The sequence below is a fragment of the Diabrotica virgifera genome, chromosome 10, assembly GCF_917563875.1.
Source record: "Diabrotica virgifera virgifera chromosome 10, PGI_DIABVI_V3a".
Classification (NCBI taxonomy): Eukaryota; Metazoa; Arthropoda; class Insecta; order Coleoptera; family Chrysomelidae; genus Diabrotica; species Diabrotica virgifera.
The window spans coordinates 107154300-107180260 of record NC_065452.1 but is presented as its reverse complement, the minus strand read 5'-3'; the positions used below and the strand labels follow the sequence as shown (position 1 = coordinate 107180260).

The 25961-nt window shown below is 31.7% G+C and overlaps 1 protein-coding gene across 1 annotated transcript; it reads left to right on the top strand.

The window, feature by feature from the left end:
* The first annotated feature begins 1708 nt into the window (after nt 1-1708).
* On the top strand, nt 1709-25740 carry LOC126878555 (RNA demethylase ALKBH5-like). The gene is made up of 4 exons (XM_050641338.1): nt 1709-1777; nt 1830-2024; nt 17305-17679; nt 25259-25740. The coding sequence occupies exons 1-4, from the start codon at nt 1758-1760 to the stop codon at nt 25563-25565; spliced, it is 897 nt and encodes a 298-aa protein (XP_050497295.1). The 5' UTR covers nt 1709-1757; the 3' UTR covers nt 25566-25740.
* Nucleotides 25741-25961: the final 221 nt, after the last annotated feature.

The window sequence follows — 25961 nt, the reverse complement described above, 5'->3', positions numbered from 1 at the left end:
TTCTCATGTTTGGAGGTATTGTTGGAGTAGGTATCTTCTTTTATGAAAATTTGTCTTCTAAAACTAAGAACATGTGAGTATCTAGTACATAGTTGACATTGTTGAAGCTTTGAGAATCATTGTTTTTGACATAATTGTAATTTCGTGTTTTGCAATATCCCCTTTCCCCTTTTCTTCTTCTTCTTAAATCAGGCGAGACTTGTTAGGTTCTGCCACTTGATCGCAAGGCCTTTGTACCATACCTTGTTTTTTCCTTAAACTGTAATGATTTTGTGGTCTCAACAAAGGCCAACAGTTTTCTTATTGGTAGTTTTAGGATCTCTTCTGGTTCACATTTCAGGTGAAAGATCCTGCCTCAGATCACTTAGCACATTGCAAGTATGCGTATGACAGTCTCTTCTTCCATTTTGCACTTTCTGCACCATGGTCCATTCATCTTAACTAGTTTGTACAGGTGATTTCTTAAATGGCAATGTCTAGTCACCATTTCAGTGACCGTTTTGATCTCTCGTTTACTGAGGTTCATCAAATTGTTCAAGAGTTGTATATAAATATTCTTGATTATTTTTTTAGTCTGGAATTACTCTTGAGTGGCTCTTCATTTCTTTTGATGACTCCTTATCAGCCATTCCTGAACCTCGTTTTTCGTAAAATCTTTTGTGATTCATAGAAAGGCTCTGGTCCTTCAAAGGTTTCTCCCAAGCCTTGTTTTGGTAACATATCTACTAGTTCATTCCCATCCACCCCTTCATGACCCGGCATCCATATTAAAGACACCTTATTGTCTTTTGCCAGATTAATGAGGAGGTTGCTCTCTAAAACTGACAAAAAAATAAACTAACTATTATTATGGGCGATTTTAACTCCAAAATAGGACAGCGTACACTGTACAGTAGAGAATGTTGCGGGGACATAAGGTCTTGATACAACAAACGAAAGAAGAGACAGGCTGATCCAATTATTCTTCCAAGAGACGGATATGGTTGTAACGAATACATTTTTAAATTATATATAAGAAAGCTTTATATTATGGAAAGCACCCGGTGATACCCCAGGAAAGAAACCAAACTGATTTTATCAACATAAACAAAATGTTTCGAAATTCTATCACCTCATCAACAACATATCCAGGCGCAGATGTCTTCTCGGATCCATAGTCTATTAGTAACTATCAACATACGACTCACAATAATTCATAAGAAACTGAAGCCCAAAATAGAAAGATATAATACAACTGAAAGAAAAAAACGCCGAAGAAAAAGTAAAAACAGAGCTTAATACATATTTTCCGAAAATAGTTGAAAACATTAGTTACTAGCGTTGATTGACATATTAATATTTCAGTCAACGGTACTAGTGGCATAGTAGAACATTGAAACGAAATGAACACATCTATTACCATATAAATTATAGGTACTTTCGCTTGAAAATATTTAATCGGAAAGAGAAAAGAAGCAAAATGACAGATAAAATATTTCACAAAAAGATTAAAGAGGTACATAACACCGAAAACAACGCACTACAGGCATAGTTTTAGACATCAAAGGCCAGATTTTGAATTTGGCTTTAAAAATTAAATTTAATAAATGGCTCTATAAAATGAATACTTAATCTCATCCTGAATATAGGCAACTAATAATACTGGAAAGCAAAAGATGTTATCGAATTAATAGAATATTTGTTTTATTGTTTTTTTAACAAAAAAAAAACTACTAATAATTACTATATTCTCGAATATAGTTAACCATACAAGAAAGATGTACAATTCTATGGAGTAGTAAGTTTTGTCTGCAATTTTGTTTGTTAATTTTAATTTATTTGTTTTTTAGTCAAACTGAGCTATTTTCTAATATTCAAAAGGAAGATGTACTAATCCAAAAGTTACAGAACAGTATTCGCCAGTATTTTGTGTTTTCAGATGATAAAATTGAGACATTTGAGGCATATGTAAACGAAATTGTACAGAAAGCTAGGAATGGAATGTTAAAAATATCTACAATCGATGTAACACCTTTAAGAAATAAGTAAGTTTAACAATTATTACAATGTGCAAACTCATAATTAAAAAGATTATACACTCGCAGACAAAAATATTGCATATTTTATTTTGAGTTTGTTTTGAAGTATATTTTTTCCTTTGGTAAAGTTTTGTACTTTTTATTGTTAAATAAGTTGTGCTGGACTATCTATCTATCTATCTATATAAGGAATTTACAGCTGTCGCCGCCTTCCTTCTTTCACCCAACGTCTCCAGTCTCCTGTCCTTTTTGTTCTGCCATTCTCATTCTCTAAACTCTCGTCTTTCCGTGGCCTCGTCCACTTCATCCTTCCATGATCTCGAGGGGCTACCTCTTCTTTTCTTTCCTATTGGGCTCCAATCCGAAATCTTTGATATCCACCTTGTACGATCTGCTCTTCTCGCATGTCCATACCAAATTAAACGTTTTTCTTCGATGTATAGCAGAGTATCTACTGCCATTCTTCGTTTTATCTCCTCATTTCTAATGCGATCTATTCTTGTCACTCTACAGCTTCTTCTCATGCAGAAGCGTCATTTGAAATTTTGATTGGGGGGGGGGGGCAAGCATTATACAGGGTGTCCCGAAAAGATTGGTCATAAATTATACCACACATTCTGGGGTCAAAAATAGTTCGATTGAACCTAACTTACCTTAGTACAAATGTGCTCATAAAAAAAGTTACAAAACTTACCCTTTGCAGTTACAAAATGAAAATCGATTTTTTTCAATATATCGAAAACTATTAGAGATTTTTTATTGAAAATGGACATGGGGTATTCTGATGGCAGGAACATCTTAAAACAAAATTATAGTGAAATTTGCCCACCCCATAAAAATTTTATGGGGGTTTGGTTCCCTTAAACCCCCCCAAACTTTTTTGTATGTTCCAATTAATGCATTATTGTGGTACCATTAGTTAAACACAACGTTTCTAAAACTTTTGTTCCTCTTGGTATTTTTTAGATAAGCCAGTTTTTATCGGGATGCAGCTTCTTTTTTAATATATTTACATAAAAAATTTACGGGGGTTTTGTTCCTTTAAACACCTCAAATGTTTGTGTACGTTCCAATTAAACTATTATTGTGGTACCATTAGGTAAACACAGTGTTTTTAAAACTTTTTTGCCTCTTAGTCTTTTTTTGATAAGTCACCTTTTATCGAGATGTGGCTTCTTTTTCAAAATATGCCTAATAATGTAAATTATAAATAAATTTTCAGATTATTAACAGCTCTCTATAATCATACCTAACCATATATAGTACAAATATGTGGTGGATTCGACAAATATTCAAAATATCTCGATAAACACTGGCTTATCGAAAAAGTACTAAGAGGCAAAAAAGTTTTAAAAATATTGTGTTTACCTAATAGTGCAACAAAAATAATTTAAATGGAACGTACCCAAAAGTTTGGGGGGGTGAAAGGAAACAAAACCCCCATAAAATTTTTGTGGGGTGCACAAATTTCACTTTAATTTTTTTTTAAGATGTTGCTACTATAATAATGGCACATTTTCAATAAAAAATCTCTAAGAGTTTTCGATATATGAAAAAAAATCGATTTTCATTTTGTAATTTCAAAGGGCTGTAACTTTTTTGTGTGCACTATTGTATATAGGTAAGTGCAGTTCAATCAACCTATTTTTACCACTAGAATCTGTTGTATAATTTATGACCAATCTTTTAGGGACACCCTGTATATACAATACATTATGTACTCACTTACTTAATCCAGAACTCGTCTACCTTTCGGTGTGAGTTATTACAGAGTTAGGTTCTCCGTCGTTTTCTTCCACATTTCCTTCCATTTCCTTCTATCCATGGCCAATGTTTTTGTTTCCTCCCATTTTATTCCTGTTTTGTCGGCCGCTTCTCTCACTTCTTCTGTCCACGTCTTTCTTGGTCTTCCTCTCTTCTTTCTTCCCATATCTCTCGCTTCATATATTTCTCTTACTATTTTCTCTTCTCCTCTTCTCAGTACATGTCCGAGCCATCTAAGTTGTCCTTGTTCGATTGTTGTTGTAACTGGATGTATTTTCAGATTTTCTCTAAAGGTTTGATTTCTAATTTTATCTTTCCTTGTTTTCCCCTCTATTGTTCTCAAAAATCTCATTTCTGTGCTTATTAGTCTATTCTTTTGTCTTTTTGTTAATGCCCAAGATTCACAGGCATAGGTTAGAGTGGGTTTCACAATCTTTTTTACTATTTCCGTTTTTATATTCTTGGGTATTTCTTTCTTTTTTAAAAAGTTACTCTTAATAATATTGTACAGCTTACCAGTCTTTCCAATTCGTTCATTTATCTCATCTTCTAATTTTCCATCCCGGCTTATGATTACCCCCAAATACTTGTATCTGTCTACCTGTTCAAGTTGCTTGCCATTACTTTTATTTCATGTTTTCCTTTTTGTCTTCCAATGATCATTGTTTTTGATTTTTCTTTGTTTATTTTCATATTTCTGATTTTAAGCTCTTCATACAATATGTTTATATTTTCTTGTAATTGTTTTTCTGACTCCCCAATGATCACCAGGTCGTCTGCGTAGCATAGTTCTGTTATATGTATCATTCTCAACTTCCAATATCCTACATTATATTTTCTCCATTTGTGTTTGTATTCTTTTATTACGTCATCTAATACTAGGTTAAAGAGTAGGTAGTGGGCTCAGGACACAACCCTGTTTTAATCCAATGTTGCTATCGAATACTTTTGATTTTTCATTTCTTGTCCTTACATAGCTTTTCATTTTTTCGTATAAATTCTGGATGCATCCTATGAGATCTTGTTAAATTTTTCTCTTCTCTAGTATTTTCCAAATATCTTCTCTTTTAATTCTGTCGGAAGCTTTTTCCATTCTATGAAACATACATGTATTTCTTTTTCTGTTTTAAGAGCTTTTTCTATTATTTGTCTTATTATGAAAATCTGATCGTTCGTCCCTCTTTCTTTTCTGAAACCACTCTGGCTCTCCTCAAAGGTGTTTTCCAGTTTTTCTCTTAGCCTGTTTTCTAGTATACTAGCATAAAGTTTTCCTACTGTGCTTCCAAGTGTCATTCCTCTATAATTTGAGCATTCTTTGCTATCTCCTTTTTTATACAATGGTGTTATAATGCCTATCTGCCAGTCTAGTGGTACTTTCTTTTCATTTTTAGCTTGGTTCATGATGTTTAGTAATTCTTGTTGTCTTTCTTCATTCGTGTCTTTCACCATTTCTGCAGTTATATCGTCATGTCCCGGTGCTTTTCCCATCTTGATTTTGTTGATTACATTTGTTAATTATTTTTGTGTTATATTTCCTATCTGTTCCTGTTGCTCTTGTGGAGTGTGTTGATTTTTGTTTTGTTCTATCTTATTTCCTTCTAGTTGTTCCACTTCCAAGAGTTCTTCAAAGTATTCTCTCCACCTCTCCATAATCTCATTCTCTTTTGTAAGTATGGTTCCATTCTTATCCTTCACGTTTTTCAATGTATTTGGTTTTGGTTTTCTCATGCTCTTAAGTGTGCTATAGAACAATTTCTGGTTTTCACCGAATGCTTCTGTTAATTTATTTCCAAATTCTACCCACGTTCTGTCTTTGTTATTTTTAACCATCTGTTTAACTTCTGTTCCTTTTTCTTTGTATTTGTCATAGCTTTCTTGCTTTCTGTCTGTTAGGTATTTTTTCCACAGTTGCTTCTTTTATTGTACTATTTTTTCTAAGTCGTTTGTCCACCATGCCGTGCGTTTTTTGGGGTTATTACTTAATTTTATTACTCCACAACTCTCTTTTGCAGCTGCTAATAGACTATGTTTATAATCTTTCCATCTTTCTTCTATATTTTGGTACTTATTTTCTCTTTTCCTATGTTCCTCTAGGCATTTCTGGTATCTATTCTTAACTTCTATTTCTTTCAGTTTGTAGCTTCTGATTTTTTCTTTTATTATTTTTCTCTTCTTGTAATTTTGTATGTCTTTTATTATTCTAAAACTCATTTTGACTAGGTAATGGTCACTTCCAATCTCTGCGCTCCTTTTTACCTTAATATTTTGGACTGCTTTCCATATCTCGGAGTTAATTAGGAAATAATCAATGATTGATCTCTCGCCTCTACCCCTCTCTTCCCTTGTGTATTTGTGGACGTCTTTGTGTGTAAACTTTGAATTTCCTATTATCAGATCATTTTCGATGCATAAATTTATAGTCCGTGTTCCATTATCGTTCCTCCTCTCTTCTCCCTCTATTCCTAGCCATTTTTCTATACCAGTATTTTGTTTTCCCACTCTTCCATTCATGTCGCCTATTATTATCTATTAAATTGTTATTCTCTGTCTTATCTATTCTTTCTTGAAGTTTTTCAAAATACTCATTTTTTTCATTTTTGTTTGTATTATCAGTTGGTGCATATGTTATGATGTAACTATACTTTTCTTGTTTAATCTTTACTTGAACTGTTAAAATCTTCTCATTTGTAAATTGGACATCGATGATGTTCTTCATGTAGGACATATTGTATCCGTCTTTTATTTCTTTAATTCCTGTTCCTTTCTTCTTTGTTTCTGTGACTCCTAATATGTCAATTTTCAGTTTTTTCATTTCTTCGACTATTTCCTCTTCTTTGCCATTTATTCCTCTTGTGTTCCAAATACCTATTTCTATCGTTTCGTTATTTATTATTTCATGCCCTTGCTGTTTTCCGTTATTATTTTTTATTTTATTATCGTTCTCTGGTTTTTTTGTCTTTATTCCTGCCATTGTCGTCTCCATTATTTCCGTCGTATTTTCGTATATCAGTTTTTTGAATTTTTCACAATTCTGACTTCGAGTTCTCGTTTTTCTTTATTCCATATCCATTCTTCATTTTCTATTATAATTTTTTGGTATTTAATCTGTACTTGTTTACTCCTATTCTTCTCTGCTTGTGCCCTTTTTCTTATGTGGTAATCTATTTCCCTTTCTTTTGCGGTGAGATCATTGTTACTATAGACTGGATTTCTCTTTTTCTTTAATTTATGTTTATTTTCTATTACTTTCGTTTTTCCTTCTGTATCTAACAATTTCACTAGGCATTTGTTTTCGCTGATTTTCTTAACTTCTTTTATGTCTGATTCAACTTCTAGTTCATTTCTTATCAAATTCTTTATTTCAGTTTTCATGTCTTTTTGATTTGAGCTTTGTAGATTTAACCCTGTGATTACGACGTTATTTTTCCTTTTATCTTTCTCTAATTCTTCGACGTGTTCATTCAGTTTCAATATTTCTTTCTTTAAGACTAAGTTTTCTCTTTTCAGTTCCATAATTACTTGCAGGTACTCTTCCTGTCCCTGTCTTATTTCTTTTATGTCTTCTTTTATGTCCTTTCTCATATCTTCCAGTATTTCCCTTACTTCCTCCATTTCTGATGTACATTATGTATGATGTAATGATGAAAATTTATGTATTTTTTGTAAATTTCAGTCAATTTTAGGGTCAGGGGGGGCAAATGACCCTATCAAATGCCGCCCATGTTCTCATGAACTACATTCCAGTTGCTGTAATTTTTTACCTGTTTCGTTTGTTTATTACCCAATTCTCTGCTCCATAGGTTATTACTTTACGTACCAAGGTGTTATAATATTCAGTGGCGTACTGACAGATCAGCGGGCCCTGGTTCCAGTTGGGATGCGGGCCCGCCTGCCCTATAAAATCACGCATTGTATATCAAAAGTTTTTAATAAACATTGAATATAAATCATCATATATCATGAAATGTATCACAGATTTTTTATAAAAATTCAAGCTAATGTATAGTTCATTTTACTCACGGTTGTTGCTCCAAATTTTAAAGAACCGTTTGGATTGACATGAAATTTGGCATAAACATAGCTAACATGTCAAAGAAACAAGGTTATATTGTGCTGATGTGTGATGTTGTCCGAGAAGTGAGTTTCTTCCCTTCTCGGGGGTGAAAAACACACGTTCAAGATAAGTGCGGAAATAGATAAACTAACTAATTCTAAGCAATTTTAGTTCCATAGATTGTTTTCACTAAGTCAATACTTTTTGAGTTATTTGCGAGTGAATATGTTCATTTTTTCAACAAAAAAAACTACGTTTTTAGAGGGTTTTTCGGAAATAACTCAAAAAGTCCTCTGTAGACCCAGTAGGAGCACGAGCAGAGTCGTAGGTAATGAAAAGTAGGTTCTTATTCGTCAAATTCCAAATTGAATATTTTAATTCATCACACCTTTTTTAAAGTGTTTAAAAAAGCTGAATTTCTGTTTTTCTTTAAAAGTTTCTAGCATCAAAAGTAAACAAGGAACGCTCAAAACAAAGTTGGTCCCGTTTCTTGGTAAAAAAAAATCGTAAAAATCACTACCTAATTAGCATCTTAAATGAAACTAATCGTTACCGCTTCACAAGTTACTTGACTTACCTATGTATTGTTAATATCATCTGTAAGTTTTATCAGTTCAAAGTTCTCATTTTTGAAAAAAATTGGTTGAGTAAAAATTGTTTTTTAATTATGAAAATTGTTTTGAAATAACTTAAAAATTATTGGTGATACCAAAAATCTCAAGTAGTAAAAAAATATGCTATTTAAAATATTTTGGACTTTTTGTTTTCCTGAAGACAAAAATTGGTTAAGATATGACTATTCAAAATTTGTATACAAGCGTGATTAGTGACTCGTTTAGCCCATTTAACTACAACCTTTTCAAAAATAAGAACTATGAACCAATGAATCTTACAGATCTTATAAAAAATACATAAGTAAAGTAATTTGTGAAGCGGTAACGATTAATTACATTTTTCAATTTTTCGACCAACCTTATTTTGATCGTAACTTATTACTTTTCATGTTAGAAACTTTTTTAACAAAGAAAAACCAAGTTTTTTAAAATAATTTAAAAAAAATTGAAATCAGTCTTCCCGCGAAAATGTTGCTTGATATTTTGGTTATGTGGTAGAACTTATTTTTTATTATCTATAACACTACTGCTATATACGGGTCTACAAACTTTATATATACTCCATTTTTTTTACTTTTTTATCAGCTATATTTTTGCTAATAGTATTTTTTTAATAAAATACTTCTTGAATTATTTGCGAAAACACGCCTGAAAATGTGGTTTTTTGTAGAAAAATAAACATTTGCACTCGCAATTAACTCGAAAAGTATTGACTTAGTGAAAAAACAATATAGAAAAAAAGTTGCTTAGAATTATTTACCTAGTTCATCCAATTCAGGACTTATTTTAAACGTATATTTGTTCACCCCAAGAAGGGGCGAAAGTCATCCCATATGCATTATTAGCTATGTGTATGCCAAATTTCATGTCTATCCAAGCCGTTCTTTAAATTTTTTTGGTTTGAAGGTTTTGCAATATTTTACCGTGTTAAAGCAGTAAATTAATATTAATATTATCGTTTTTCATACTGACATAACTGATTACTTTATGCCAGCCGCTTTTATAAATAATAAAATTCAAAAATTTTCTACATCTAAATCTCCAGTCATAATAAATTAAAAACCAATATCGGAAAACTACTACAGCTTTTAAAAAATGAACATTGGAATGAAATTTATATCAACAAAATAGATTTTCAAATTGCTTATTATAATACATCTATTAATAAGTTAAATAATTACATACAAATCTCTAGGGAGATAAAACCCTTAAATAAAAAAATATCAAAAAAAAAACCTTGGATCGGTGAGGTTGATCAAACGACGAGATTTTTTTAAAAATAAATTAGTGTCTATATTTTATCCTTATTATCCTTACAACTTAAATACCACTATAATTGTCTATATTTATGCAGTTTATGAGGGTGCTATACAAACAAAAGAAGTATCGAGCGCCTTGGGATTATTTTTATGACAGTAGAAAACTTGCATTGAATATCTGTTTCCGAATTTGCAACTTTGCAGTTTTACAACTTCGTGCTAATATTAAAAATACAAAAGTGTTTGTGTTAGCACGTGTTTAGGTAGGCAACGGCGGTTATTCTTTAAACAAATGTTGAGACAAGGGATTTGTTTAGCAGGTAAAATGAAGGAACCTTACAATAAATAACGTTCTCTGTGTTACTTGATAAATTTGGTTTTCAAATTTTTTGATGAATAGGTATTTTTTGTTTTTATTTATAAATACCTACACAAAAGTTAAAATTTGTTAAGCAGTTACATTTCGTAGTGTGTACTTGTGCACTATCCGTTGCAAGATAATTCGGATGGAATTCCCCAGAGTAAGGGACTGGACTGATATCAAGCACAAAATGACTGTACTCGATTAATGCTGTAACGAATAGTCACCCTTAGTCTTTCGTTACATTAGGTTCAATTTTAAATTATATCCAAAGTTTAAAGGTACTTTACTAAATGATAAATCTGATTAAATCCGAAATATCTTGCAACGAATAGTAGTTTAAAATGTGCCAAACAAATAAGAAACAAAAGAAGCAAAAAGCGCGTTAAAGCGGGCCCGGGTTCCGCAGAACCCGCGGAACCATGCTCAGTACGCCACTGTATATATTCATCTCTTCTTTGTATTTATAGTAATCTGTCTATCCCACAGTACCTCGTTCATTTGTTTAATACATGTTCTTGTCTGTGTTACTCTGCTGGTTATCTCTTGCTTGGTGGTTCCATTCTTTGAGAGTATGAATCCGTATGAAGTATTTGAATTTTTCAGTGCCGTTAATTTCCATATCATCGTCCATTTCCAAGTTTCTCACTGGTTCTTGTTCTGTTGTTAAGTATTCGGTCTTTTCTAGGTTTATTTCCAGTCCATTTTTGTGTATTCCTCTTCTATTTTTCGGAGCATATAGGACAGATCTTCTTCATCTTGAGCCGTTACCACTTGGTCATCTGCAAAACTTAATGTGTACAAGAAGTTGTCCCGGATTGGTATTCCCATCCCTTCACATTTCCTTTTCCATGATTTTAAGAAGTATTTGTTCCAGGAATATCTTGAACAGTGTCGGAGATGTACAGCATCCCTGCAATAAGCCATTTGTAGTCTTAAATTCGTTGGAGTATTTATTGCCGGTTTTAACTCTTCCCCTGTTGTTGTTGTAAAGGTTTTTACGGCTTCTAGGATATATTCTTTTGTGTAACCCTCATTGACATAAAACCCTCAGCTAAATAGTTGACATAAAATTACAAGATTTAATTTTTTAGAACATTTAAAAACCTTCAAAATGCCGATTCTTGAAAGTTAAAAAGTTAATTTGTTGCTACGCAAACTGCAAAATAAGTGAAAATCGTTATTTGTTAATAACTTTTACTAAAACTACCTTATAACTTTAGTGTTTCGCCCAAAGTTGGGTATTGGGGTACTTAATAAATCTTCAAAACTTGAGAACGATTTATCAATTAGTTTAAAAGGTATTCTATTTGTTTATCCCAGAGACCTTTATCTTGCAATAAGATAAGAAAGAAAATGATGAAGATAGGGCAATTCTGAGTATGCCAAATTTAACTAGAAGAGTGATATTATCGAAATGTATTTAAAAAAGATAAAAAAAAATAATTAATATAGTCAAAAATCCTAATGCCAAATTTTTGAAATTTTGTAGATTATAAACATTTAGAATAACTTTAAAAAATATTGTCCGTAGAAAAAATCATTATACATATTAGAAAAGCTGGCATTTTAGACGAATTTTGCCGCCCTAGGCAATTCTCTAGTAGCCGCCCTTCAAACATGTACCATTTTTGCGAAAAAAAATGCAAGCAGAATTTTTTATTTAGGGAGCGTTCAAGTATTATGTAACACGATTTTTGAAGATTTTTGACCCCCCTTCCCCCCTACGTAACGCAATTTTTGAAGATTTTTGACCCCCCTCCCAACCTGCGTTACGTAATACTTGAACGGTCCCTTAAATAAGAAATGTATTGTCTGGAAATGTATTAAAATGAGAAACATAGAATTTATAAAAAATAATATTTTACACAAGTGAGAAGAACAAAAATCACACTGATCACAGTATGGTATGAATTCACTTTTGACCGGTGAAAATAAACACAGAATGTTTTACATAAAAATGAAAAATTATGATTATGTATAATTTGCAATTTGCACTAGTATAAGATAGGAATGTGTTGCGATAGCAGTAGCCGTTATTTTTTTAACTGGTATTTCACTGAAGCTATTTCACACTGTTGCATCATTTTCATAACAACTGAAATATTCAGGTAGCTGACTACTTTTTTAATTATTGTAGACCTATAGGAAGAAAACCTACCCGTGTCCTGTCTAGAGTTCACGTCCCTTTTTTTAATTATTAACAATTTAATTTGTATGTAATTTCTACATACATTACATATATGCAATTTTATTATAAATGTATTAATTAATAAAGGGTCTACTTTGTTTAAACATTTCTTGAAAAAATTATTTTTTTCCAAATACCTATTTTCTTAATCACATCATTATGGTATGGTATAACTAGATCCAAACCCAGGCATATAAAATGAAAGTTATCCTCCAGCACCAAATTGTTCTATAGTATTTTTACTACAAAAACGTTATTACGTAGGTCAAAATTTTTGACGTAAGAGAACTGTCAAAACATTAGAATGTGACTTTTCATTATTGCCATATTTATAATAAACATGGCAGTAATGGAAAGTCACATTCTAATGTTTTGACAGTTCTCTTACGTCAAAAATTTTGAGCTACGTAATAACGTTTTTGTAGTAAAAATACTATATATGGTCTACATAATGTTCAGAAAAAAGTCACACCATTTTGAGCGTCGGGTTTGGGGGGAAGAGGGGGGAGAAATCGGTAAATTCGTAGTTTTTTAAGTTTTTCGTCAATATTTCTAAAACTATGCGGTTTAGCATGAACAACCTTCTATACAAAAATGTTCTACATTAAATTTGAAACAAAAAAGGTCCTCTGCATAATCCGTCTAAAATGAACGGCTCCAAAGTTATGGAGGTAGTATAGTATAATTGGTCCAAAAAAGGCCTAACCCAGACATTAAAAGTAAAAGTTTTCCTCCAACACCAAATTGTTCTATATGCTCCAGATATTATTCAGAAAAAAGTTACACCATTTTGAGCGTCCCGTTTGGAGGGTAAATAGAGGAGAAATCGGTAAATTAGTAGTTTTTTTATGTTTTTCGTCAATATTTCTAAAAATATACTTTAACGTTCTCTACAAAAATGTTCTACATTAAATTTAAACCAAAAAAGGTCCTATACATAATTGTTATAAAATCAACGATTCCACAGTTACGGAGGGTGAAAATTGGAGGTTTTCGATACTTTTTATATTTTTTGGGCAATTTATAATATTTTTACTGATTGAAATAAATTTTCTTTAACAGGATTTGCTATTTCAGTGGCCGATGGTATGTTAGTGATAATCCCTTGAAGAATTAAACGTCAACCTCACCACCCAAAATCATCTTCAATTGCCCAAAAAATGTAAAAAGTATCGAAAACCTCCACATTTCACCCTCCGTAACTCTGGAACCGTTGATTTTATAACAATTAAGGATAGGACCATTTTTGTTTTAAATTTTATGTAGAACGTTTTTGTATATAACATTGTTTACGCTTAAACATAGTTTTAGAAATATTGACGAAAACTTTTACTTTGGATGTCTAGGTTAGGCCTTTTTTTGGACCAATTATACTATACTACCTCCGTAACTTTGGAATCGTTAATTTTAGAAGGATTATGTATCGGACATTTTTTATTTCAAATTTATTGTAGAACATTTTTGTATAAAATGTTGTTCATGCTAAACCACATAGTTTTAGAAATATTGACGAAAAACGTAAAAAACTACGAATTTACCGACTTCTCCCTCTCCCCCCCAAGCCCGACGCTCAAAAAGTGTACCTTTTTTCTGAACATTATATGGACGATATAGAACAATTTGATGTTCGAGGATAACTTTCACTTTGGATGTCTGGGTTATGTCATTTTTTGAATCAATTCTATCATACTATTAATGATCATAGAAAAAGTTAAAGTATATTTTAATAAATAAATTATTTTTATTAAATAATAATTTATTGAACATAATTTATTCATTAAAATATACCTTAACTTTTTCTATGATTAATAATGATAGTATCATTACAAAAAATGGATTTTTGAGAAAATATTATTTTTTCAAAATTTTTTTAAAAAATTAGACTGTTTATTAATTATTAAATGTCTAGGCAAATTGCATATTTGTAATTTACACAAAAGTACATACAAATTAAAAGAAGAAATATCAAAATTCATTGAGTAGATCCCAAGATATAGAAAATGGTAGTAGATTTAAGTTGCTTTTTTAGTTTTTGAACTCGTGCATTTTTCGGCTCCCGCCAGGTAGCTGACAACTGTTTTAATTGTTGACCTATAGGATGAAAACGTACATGTTTCCTACCTAGAGTTCGCGTTCGTTTTTTAATTATTAACAATTTAGTGCAATCAACGCAGAAGCTCCCCCTTCACTTACTATGACTAATCATTTGAACTACATTTTTAAAAATTCGAGTAAAATATCATCTTTCCGAATATCTATGTAAGAAGATGTTTTCTACGACAAAATTTTTAAAGTTATTGTAAATGTTTATAAACTAGTATTTTTTACTATATTAGATAATTTTTTATCTTTTCTTAATACATTTTGATAGGATCACTTTTCTACTTTCATTTGGCATACGCAGAATTGTCCTATCTTCATTATTTTCTGTCATTTGTTATTGTAAAACAAAGGTCTTTGGGATAAACAAATAGAATACCTAACTTTTAAACTAATTAATGGATCGGTCTCAAATTTTGGCAGTTTGTTATGTACCCCAATACCCAACTTTGAGTAAAGCGAAACACTACAGTTCTAAGTTAGTTTTAGGAAAACTTATTAATAAATAACGATTTTCAGTTATTTTGCAGTTTACGAAGCTACAAATTAACTTTTTGACTTTCAAAAATCGTCATTTTGAAGGTTTTCAATGTTCTAAAAAAATAAATTTTGTAATTTTATATCAACTATTTAGCTTTTTAATTGAGTGCAAGAAATGGAAAAAATCGCGTTGATTGCACCAAATTGTTAATAATTAAAAACACGAACTCTAGGCAGGAAACATGATGGTTTTCATCCTATAGGTCAAGTCCACAATAACTAAAAAGTAGTCAGCTACCTTGATATTAATTTCATTGTCCCGAACATGGTCTATTTCTTGCTTATTTCCCTGGCTGGAGTATTATATCAGTGCGACGACACGAATATTATCTCCTTGTAATAATTCAGTTTGAAAATCCCAACTCTAACTCGATTTCCTACTGGTAATCTTTAGTTTCTGCAATATGTGCAATATTGATGTGATCAGTCAATTCACCGTCTTTGCGGAGCTTCTGGCGGCCCAATAATCACTAAATTTATGACTTCCGTTTTTTTGGATGAATAGTGTTAGGTTTCAGATAACAGAATGCTATGTTTGTTTTATTTTTGATATGAATGCAATTTCTTTTATTTAGAAACGAACGCCCACTTCTATTTCATTGATGGATGAATGATGAATATACATATTTGCTATTCGATTTTAATTTTTAAATACAAATATTTTTTGTACAGTATTTTTGCCGCCCCAGCGGCGTCATTTGATAGGGTTAGGGGAGGCAGTTGCCCCCTCCCCTGAAACTGAAAATGACTGAAATTTACAAAAAATACTTTCAGTTTTCATCATTACATTATATAATATAATGTATTGTATATTATATAATGCTTGCCCCCCCCCAATCAAAATTTCAAGCCCCTGTGCCGCCCTCTCACAAGTGAAGGGGGAGCTGGGAGCCGACAAATGCACGAGTTCAAAAACTAAAAAGGCAACTTAAAACTACTATCATTTTCTATATCTCGGGATCTACTGAATATATTTTGATCGTTCTTTTTTTAATTTGCATGTAATTTTTCTGTGCATTACAAATATGCAATTTGTCTAGACATTTATTAATTAATAAACAGTCTAATTTGTTTAAACAATTTTTGAAAAAATAATGTTTTTCCAAAAATCCATGATTTTAATCATACTATCGTTATTAATCATAGATAAAGTCAAGGTATACTTTAATAAATAAATTATCTTCAATAAATAATTATCTAATAAAAATAATTTATTTATTAAAGTGTACTTTAACTTTTTCTATGATCATTAATGATACTATGATTAAAAAAATAGACTTTTGTAAAAAAAATATTTTTCAAAAATTGTTTAAACAAATTAGACTGTTTATTAATTAATAAATTTATAAACAAATTGCATATTTGTAATGTACGTAGAAATTACATACATATTAAAAAAAGAAAGATCAAAATCCCATGAGCTGATCCGGAGATACAGAAAATTATATTCGTTTGAAATTGCTTTTTCGGTATTTTAACTTGGTGGATTTGTAGGTTCCCCCTAGTAATCGTTTGAACTGCATTTTTGAAAAATCGTAGAGGGTACAGTGAAGTTACAATGTTTGTGCAAATTTTTTAAGAAAAAATAAAAATCCCATTCTTTAAAATGGCATTAATGAGATTTCTTAATTATTATAAACAAATTAGCTGTGAATTAAACAAAAAACATATGGCTAACTTTGTCCCAAATAAACCCAGGCTAAATTTTTTTATTTGAAAATTCGTGTTAAAACACTATCTTTTCGAATATATAAAAAGATTGTTTCCACGGAGAACATTTTTAAAGTTATTCTAAATGTTTATAAACTACCAAATTTCAAAAATTTGGCATTAGGATTTTTGACTATTTTAATTATTTTTTTATCTTTTTTCATATATTTTGATACTATCACTTTTCTACTTTCATTTGGCATACTCAGAATTGCCCTAACTTCATTATTTGCTGTCTTATCTTATTGCAAAATAAAGGTATCTGGGATAAATAAATAGAATAACTCTTAAACTAATTAATGGATCGGTCTCAAATTTTGAAGGTTTGTTAAGTACGTCAATAGCCAACTTTGGGTGACACACTAAAGTTCTAAGGTTAGTTTTAGTAAAAGTTATTAACAAATAACCATTTTCACTTATTTTGCAGTTTGCGTAGCAACAAATTAGCTTTTTAACTTTCAAATACCGGCATTTTGAAGGTTCATTTCAATGTTCTAAAAAACTTAATTTTGTAATTTTATGTCAACTCTTTAGCTTTTGAATGAAGTGCAAAAAATCGAAAAAGTCGCGAAAAGGTCGTGCAAATAAAAAAAATACATAATATTTCAAAGATAAAAAATATAAAAAAAATAATGATTGAAGATAAAATATGCAATATTTTTGTCTACGTGTATACCTATTTATATGTTTAAGGTATTTTTTTGGCGAACGGTACACCTATGGCTCACAGAATCCACAAAGTGGTATAGGAAGAGAAAAATTGTTCCCAAAGAATTCCGTAGATCCTATACCAAGTTGGATTACAGTAAGCATTATCAATCCCCTCATTGAAGCAAAAATTCTTCCAAAGAATTTCGTTAACAGTGTAGTCATCAACGATTATCGACCAGGTGGTTGCATAGTGTCTCATATTGATCCGCCTCATATTTTCGACAGACCAATAGTGTCTCTGAGTCTTTTTAGTGATAGCTGCCTTTGCTTTGGATGTAAGTTTAAATATAAGCCTCTAAGATGCTCCAAACCATTATTTGAATTAGCAATGCCCAGAGGAGTCATCACTTCAATCAGGTAATTAAGAATCATAGAAAATTGTATATTATTTAAAACTCAATGTATAATAATAAATCTGGAATTTTATTTTGTTATCTATGGGGTTCATCTAAACATTCCGTATATGTATTTGGAACCTAGGAGTTTTCTATTGGTTCGTTGCAGCACGCGGTCATATTTTAACCAATAGGCGGCGAGGTTCCAAACGCATATACGGAATGTTATTCGGTTCCGAATTCATATACGGAATGTTAAATATTCGTACACCGAAAAAGATAAGTTTTTATTAGAGTCTGTTAAAAGGAGATTAATTTTAAAATACTTGTTACTGTATTATTAAATGAAAATAAAACAATTTTAGTATTTGGAATGCTATTTGGTGCGAAATTCATATACGGCATGTTAAATATTCGTAGAACAAAAAGATAATTTTTATTAAAGCCAGTTAAAATGAGACTGGTTTTTAATAGTATATTACACATTTTATACACATTTTATTATACATTTTATTATACATTTTTAATAGTATATTTTGATGATGGTCATTACGAAGCGAGTATAAGGGATACGAAACGAGCCGCCTAGCGGCGAGTCTCGTATAGAATACGAGCTTCATAATGATAATTAAATGCAAGTTGTATACACGATTTTTTCTATGATCGTTCACAAAAAAAATTTTTTCAACTTTATTAATTTTGTAACGCAAACAAATTAAGTAGTTTGTCAGTCTGACAGTTTGTTTACATATTGAGAACTGTCAAAGCGTATATATTTGACTCGCCATTGGTTACTGCATGTGTGCCAGCTTTATCGGGAATGTCATATGGCGATTGTATTGGTTAAAAATCTGTATCACAATGAAGTTCATTATGATACAGGTAGTGACATCATAGTTGATATATTATAGTATGAGAATAGAAAAATTATTGTTAATGTATTATTAAAGATCCATAAGGAAAAAGGTTTTCCTGTAGTTGGCTGTATACCATATAATACAAAAAAACAAATAAAGTCCTTTATAAAAGGTCTATATTTAAAATCCCTAAAAAGGGCTACATCACAGAACTAGTTTTCGATTGGTTGACCAATCATCATCAGTGCTTTCCTAAAATGAATATAACCTTATAAAATGGTGCAAAGGTTTTAAAATTTTGACTACGGTTAAAAAAAGTTGTACGTAATACTCACGTGATCTTACATGCTAACCACCAAAATATTTGTAATTATGTAATATATGTAAATAAAATTTGTAATATTATATTTTGGTGGTTAGCGTGGTAAGGACACGTGAGTAGGTATAACCTACGACTTTTTTAAACGTACTCAAAATTTTAAAACCTTTGCATCATTTTATCAGGTTATATTCATTTTAGGAAAGCACTGATGATGATTGGTCAATCAATCTAAAACTAGTTCTGTGATGTAGCCTTTTTAGGGATTGTAAATATAGACTTTTTATAAAGGACTTTATTCGTTTTTTTTTGTATTATATGATATACAGCCAACTACAGGAAAACCTTTTTCCTTGTGGATCTTTAATAATACATTAACAATAATTTTTCTATTCTCATACTATAATATATCAATTATGATGTCACTACCTGTATCATAATAAACTTCATTATGATACATATTTTCATTAGGATACAGATTTTTAACCAATAGAATCGCGATATGACATTCGCGATAAAAGTGGCACACGCGCAGTAACCAATGGCGAATCAAATACATACTCTTTGACAGTTCTCAATATGTAAACAAACTGTCAGACTGACAAACTACTTAATTTGTTTTCGTTACAAAATTAATAAATTTGAATATATTTTTTTGTGAATGATCATAGAAAAAATCGTGTAAACAACTTGCATTTAATTATAATTATGAATCTCGTACTCTATACGAAACTCGCCGCTAGGCGGCTCGTTTCGTATCCCTTATACGCGCTTCATAATGACCATCATATAAAAATGCTCGTTGCATAATATACTATTAAAAACCAGTCTCATTTTAATTGGCTTTAATAAAAAACGTCTTTTTGTTCTACGAATATTTAACATACACTATATGAATTTCGCACCAAATAACATTCCAAATACTATAATTGTTTTATTTTTATTTAATAATACAGTAACAAAACAAGTATTTTAAAATTAATCTCCTTTTAACAGACTCTAATAAAAACTTATCTTTTTCGGTGTACGAATATTTAACATTCCGTATATGAATTTGGAACCGAATAACATTCCGTATATGCGTTTGGGACCTCGCCGCCTATTGGTTAAAATATGACCGCGTGCTGCAACGAACCAATAGAAAACTCCTAGGTTCCAAATACATATACGGTATGTTTAGATGCCTACGGGGGTCCTACAGCCTCTGCCGCATTCCACATTTCGATCTCCACCTTTTTCGGTCGGTCCATTCTTCCTCATTTATGGCTCTATCTCTCATTATTCCTCTGATTCCTTCTCTCAATTCCAGTGCTGGTCTTCCTCTCATTTTTCTGTTCCATGGAACATATAGTTTAATTTTTGGCCATCGTTCATTATTCATTCGCATTACATATGCCCTTACAATAAAAGCTGTTTGGATTCAATTGTATCTACGGTATTGTAAATGCTTCCTGTTCTTCTTTAGGATTAGGAATTTGAATTAGTATTATATTTCTTTTGAATGTACATTTCCAGTAGAAACTAAATTTTTCTTTGATGGATGGTTTTGCTATTTGTTTTATGTTTTATTCAATGTATTCTTGCAGACTACATTCAGTATCATGATCAGTCAGCCAATCGCATCCACTGCTGGACATAGACCTCTCTCAGTTTTCTTTCAATGTTCTCTACACTGGACCACTTGTAGCCAGTTTTCCGTTACTCTTTTTATGTCTTCGGTTCGTCTAGCCGGTGGTCGTCCTCGGCTTCTTTTATAGTTTCTGGGCCTCCATTCCATGACTCGTGTTGTCCATCGACCATCTTGTGTTCTAGCTAAGTGCTCTTCCCAGTTCCACTTAAGCGTCGTGATTCTTTCGATGAAGTCTTGAACTCTTGATATTTGCCTAATTTGTTGGTTTATGTATGTGGTCTCGAAGGCTTACGTTTAGCATTGCACGTTGCATGGCTCATTGTGAGTTTATTTACGGATTTTTGCATCATATCTCAGATATTTGTAAGTGTCTGTTTTTTTTTAACTGCGTCAACCCCTAGGGTTATTAGCGGGGTGGTTTATTTTATTTTAGAAATAGTTTTTATACATGACATATTTACATAGCAATTTTGAAAAATACATGTGAAATCTTACCGTTTGTTATAAGGTTTACAATTTTTAAGATAGTTTACTGTTTCAGTAATGTTTTTTATTAAGCTTCTTTCAGGTTGGGATGTATTTTTGCTGTGGATCTTGCTGTTATATATACTGGACAGTCTATCATTATATGTTGTACTAAAGTTGGTATTTGGCAGTTGTGGCACATCGGCTGAGGATTCTTGGAAATTATGTATCCATGTGTGAATTTTGTATGACCTAGCCGCAATTTGTTGAGGACTACTTGGTCATGTCTTTGAGCTGGGAGTGGTAGTGAAGCCCAAGCAACATCTGGTTTGATAATTTTTAGTTTTGCTTCTGTTTGGCTCTATCTTTCCTGCCAGGTTTTGTGAAGGAGGGTTTTTATTAATGTTTTTTGGTCTGAAAATGGTATGTTTTCCATCACAGGAATTGCTGTGTTATTGATTGTTTCTGTTGATGCTCTATCAGCCGCTTCATTGCCTATTATCCCAACATGGGATGGCACCTATAAGAATCTTATGTTTTTGTTGCGTGTTTGAGCATTGTAAAGCATGTCTTTTATTTGTGTTAAGTTGCCATGAGTAGGATACATCTGTTTGATACCCTTTAAGGCACTCATAGAATCTGATATGATGAGAAAATTTATATCTGAGGTGGTTCACAGGTTTATTGCATTGCAGATTGCTTGCAGTTCTTCAGTATATATGCTACACTCATTGGCTAGGCGGATGACAGAGGTACTGTCTTCGAAAATAGCTGCAGCAGCTACACCATTGCTAATTAGTCTGAAATCAGGATATCTGGAGATGATAGAGTGGAAATGTTGTTTTAATTCAGAAGGATTGTGTGAATGCTTGGGATGGTTGAGTCAGGTAAAATCTACTTTTGGTATTTGAACATTCCAGGGAGGAGACTGGCATCTGTTTGTAGACGAGGCTCTCAACTGATATACATCATATTCAAATCGACTAATGCGTTCGTTGAATGATAAGTTTCTAAGAGTAGAACTTGAGTAGAGATTTGGAGAGTTTTTCTTTATTAAGCTTGTTATGAAGGGATTTTCATTTTCATTTACACTGAGATATTTACTAGCACAACACATTTAGTGGAGGTTCTCTTGCAAGGACCTGAAGGCTGCTAACTGGCGTGTTTCTGGAAGCTCCGAAAACTATGCGTAATGCTGTGGATTGGATGATGTCCAGTTTGTTCAATTGATTTTTAGTAGCAGTTTCGTAGCATATACATCCGTAATCTAGTTTGCTTCTAATTAGAGCTTGATACAACCATAGAAGAATAGTTGTATCTGCACCCCATTTGTGATTAGAAAGAACTTTTAGAAGGTTTATTCTCTGTTGGCATGATTTAATTAATTCATTTATATGCGATGTCCATTTGAGTTGTGTCTGTTTGTTGTATGGCTTTATTGTCAGTAGTTATATTTCCACTCATTACGGGATTTGTTATAAGTTTAGTTTTCTCAAAGTTTATTTTTAATCCTGCTCTATCAGACATAGTTTTAAGCGAATTTATTATATAAATTGTGTCCTGTAAGTTTTCTGAGATTAATACAACGCCATCCGCAAACCTCGTAGGATTTAATCTTTTTCCGTCTATATTGATGCCCATATCTTACCATTGATTGTGCTTAAATATTGTCTTTAAAGCTGCCGTGAACAATTTTTGTGAAATATTGTCTCCTTGTCTTACTCCTCGACCTAAGCTGAATTTTTCTGTGTCTTCGTGTAGTCGCATACTTGGTGTAGCGTTCTCATAAATGTTTTGATTAGTGACTTAATACCTGTAATCTATTCGGCTTTGCTTTAATGTTTCCAGTACTATTCCAAACTTTACAGAATGAAAAGCCTTCTCGTAATCGACAAATGCAAGGACCAGTGGTATATGTTGTCCTCGATGCATTTTCCTCTGTATGTTTTGTTGTATTTTTGTGTATTAATAAACATATATATTCCTCAAGTTGTCGATTCTGTTTCCCCTTTATAGTGGAATATGTTGCTATTTTAGTTTGACCTGATCTTCGCTTCTTCTTTTGACTTCGCTAATTCTTATAATACCCCATTTGACATATTTGAGTTTTCCAGTTGCATAATTTTCTCATCTTTCGGTAAATTTCTTACTATTATACAGGGTGAGTCATGAGGAATTGTACATACTCCTACCTCGTATGGAGGCCCCTATGGGGGATAACAAATGACCATTAAAAAGTGTCTGCCCCAATTTTTTAATAATATACAGGGCGAGTTGTTCATTTTTACAGAAATTTGTATTCGTCATAATTTTTGAACGGTAAGATCGATGTGTCTCTTATTTTGGTCAATCGTTACACTATTACCACCCAATCAACTGATTTATTCAAACTAGAAAAAAATCAGGTCCAGCTTAAAAAAATTAGTTCGTTTTGGTCTTAAAAAAAATTTCACCCTGTATACGGTTTTTGAAAACTCTAATAAGAATTTTACAAATTAGACAAATAGGCAATTAAAATGGCATATTTATTTTTTCCCCACACGATTACTTAATTTTTTATAAAAAAATCAAAGAACCCCGCAGAAACCTTATGGGAAATGGCTCTCTGCCAAATGCTCTAAAAATTTGGATTCTGGTAGTCCTTGATATGTAGAACAAAAGACTCCATGGGCGCGTAGCTCCAAAAAATCATAGTTCTAAGATAGAGAAAAAGAAGAATGTATATAATTTATTTAATTCGAAATACATTTTACTGCTGTCAGAAAACAGAAAAAAATATTAATTTGTCAACCCCCTCCCTTCCACTTCCTCCAACGCTTATTTTTAAATAAGGAATAGGGGTCGTGTGATAGATCATTTGAAAGGTAATTCAATTCTCTATTCACTAATATAAACATTAACGTAATTACATATACAGGGTGGCCAAACATTTTTTTTTAAATAAATTAATTGAGGCAAATTTGGAAAATGTATATAATTTATTTATTTCGAAATACATTTAACTGCTGTCAGAAAACAGAAAAAAATGTTAATTTGAAAAATAAACATTGCTTTTCGCTTAAATTAAATGTTCAAACTGCTAAGAGGCAGGTGGGTGGCAGCTTTAATATTGAATTTAAGCGAAAAACAATATTTATTTATCAAATAAACATTTTTTTTTCTCTTTTCTGACAGCAGTAAAATGTATTTCGAATTAAATAAATTATATACATTCTTCTTTTTGTCTCAATTAATTTAATTGAAAAACAAATTTGAGCCCCCTGTATAAATGATTATGTTAATGTTTATATTAGTGAATAGAGAATTAAATAACCTTTCAAATGAGCTATCACACGACCCCTATTCCTATTTAAAAATATCATCGATTGTGTCATCACGCTCAGATGGATGACGTCACTAGTATGATATATATGCCAAAAAATTATAATTTAAAAATAAAAATTGACCTGATTCGTAATTTATCTCCAGAGTCGCCCATTCTTGAGAAAATGAATTTATTCCGTCTCAAACGTCCTCACTATACCTATAACTTCAGAAGTTTATATCTTAGAAATATGATTTTTTGGAGCTACGCGCCCATGGAGTCTTTTGTTCTACACATCAAGGACTACCAGAATCCAAAGTTTCAGAGCATTTGACAGAGAGCCATTTCCCATAAGGTTTCGGCGGGATCCTTTGACTATGAATTAAAAGTTTGGTGAAGTGAACCATAGATTTAAAAAAATTAACTTTTATTAAAAAAATCAAATTTTTTTAACAAATATTTAATTTATAAGTTATCACCCAACTGATTTATTCAAACTAGAAAAACATCCTCTCCGGATTTAAAAAATTAGTTCGTTTTGGTCTTAGGAAAAATGTAACCCTCTACGGTTTTTGAAAACTCTAATAAGAATTTTACAAATTAGACAAATAGGCAATTAAAATGGCATATTTATTTTTTTCCCACACGATTACTTAATTTTTTATAAAAAAAAAACAAATTTGACTATGAATTAAGTTTGGTGAAGTGAACCATACGAGGTAGAAGTATGTAGTTCCTCATGACTCACCCTGTATGTAATATGTACCTACAGCGTTTGTCGTTGATAGTAGTCTCCTACAACCCGGGGATTTTTCGCACACTCTGCCCGCTGTCCCTTAATCCTACCGCTAACTTGGTTGGAAACAATTGAGCTGCTGGGGACTGAGGGTAGGGGACTTTTCTTGAATGTCTTGTCATGCTGAGGGGGTTTTGGCATTTAAACACCACGCTTGCTAGGCGGATTGAGTATCTAGAAATGAGAATTATGCTTAGTTTCCTAAAAAAATATTTTTCAATTGGTTGTAGTGGGTTTGCAGCAAATGAAATAACTCACTGTGTGAGACCAGAGGACACAACCGAAAGAAGAGCTGTTATAATCCTCCGTAGAGTTCATCAATATGCCCCTAGATTACCTCAAGATGATCAAATGGACTGTTCAAAAAGAATATTTAACATATGTGACTGTATTGAACTAAAAATGGAAGATTTCATGAAAGTTTATGAGCGTATAAGGCAATGTGAAAATGGCCAAACGGGAAAAGTTACAAAGAAGTATTTTAAAAAGAAAAATGGCAATCCTCGTTATACTGCAAATTTGTACAAGATGCTGTAATTAGTATGTTATTTATAATTTATATATACCTAGTACATCGAATTTAAAATTTGTATTGTTAATTTTGTGTTGTTAATTACTGGAATATGTTAATACATTAGATAGCTGTATTTGTAAATGTTAACCAAGCTACGTATAAGACAAAATAAATGTATATATTCTATTGACTACAAAATTTATTGTAACTATTTTTAACCCAAACAGCTTCCTAACAAAACTGAAGACCATGGACAGGAAGCAGAAGAAGCTGCAGGAACTCACTGGAAAAGCACAGTCAAGAACAGACAGATATGGAAAGACTTGGGGAAGACCTATGTCCAAAGTTGGATAGAAATGGGCTAAAGAAGAAAGAAGATTCTTAACCCATTATACGCCAACGTCCTATTAACAGATGAC

Excerpts from the sequence above, each read along its gene's own strand:
- LOC126878555 (XM_050641338.1), top strand. The coding sequence starts at position 1,758 with ATGTACAATTCTATGGAGTA. Across the intron at positions 1,778-1,829 it reads ATGTACAATTCTATGGAGTA|TCAAACTGAGCTATTTTCTA; the intron begins GTAAGTTTTGTC and ends TTTGTTTTTTAG. Across the intron at positions 2,025-17,304 it reads GTAACACCTTTAAGAAATAA|GTATTTTTTTGGCGAACGGT; the intron begins GTAAGTTTAACA and ends TATATGTTTAAG.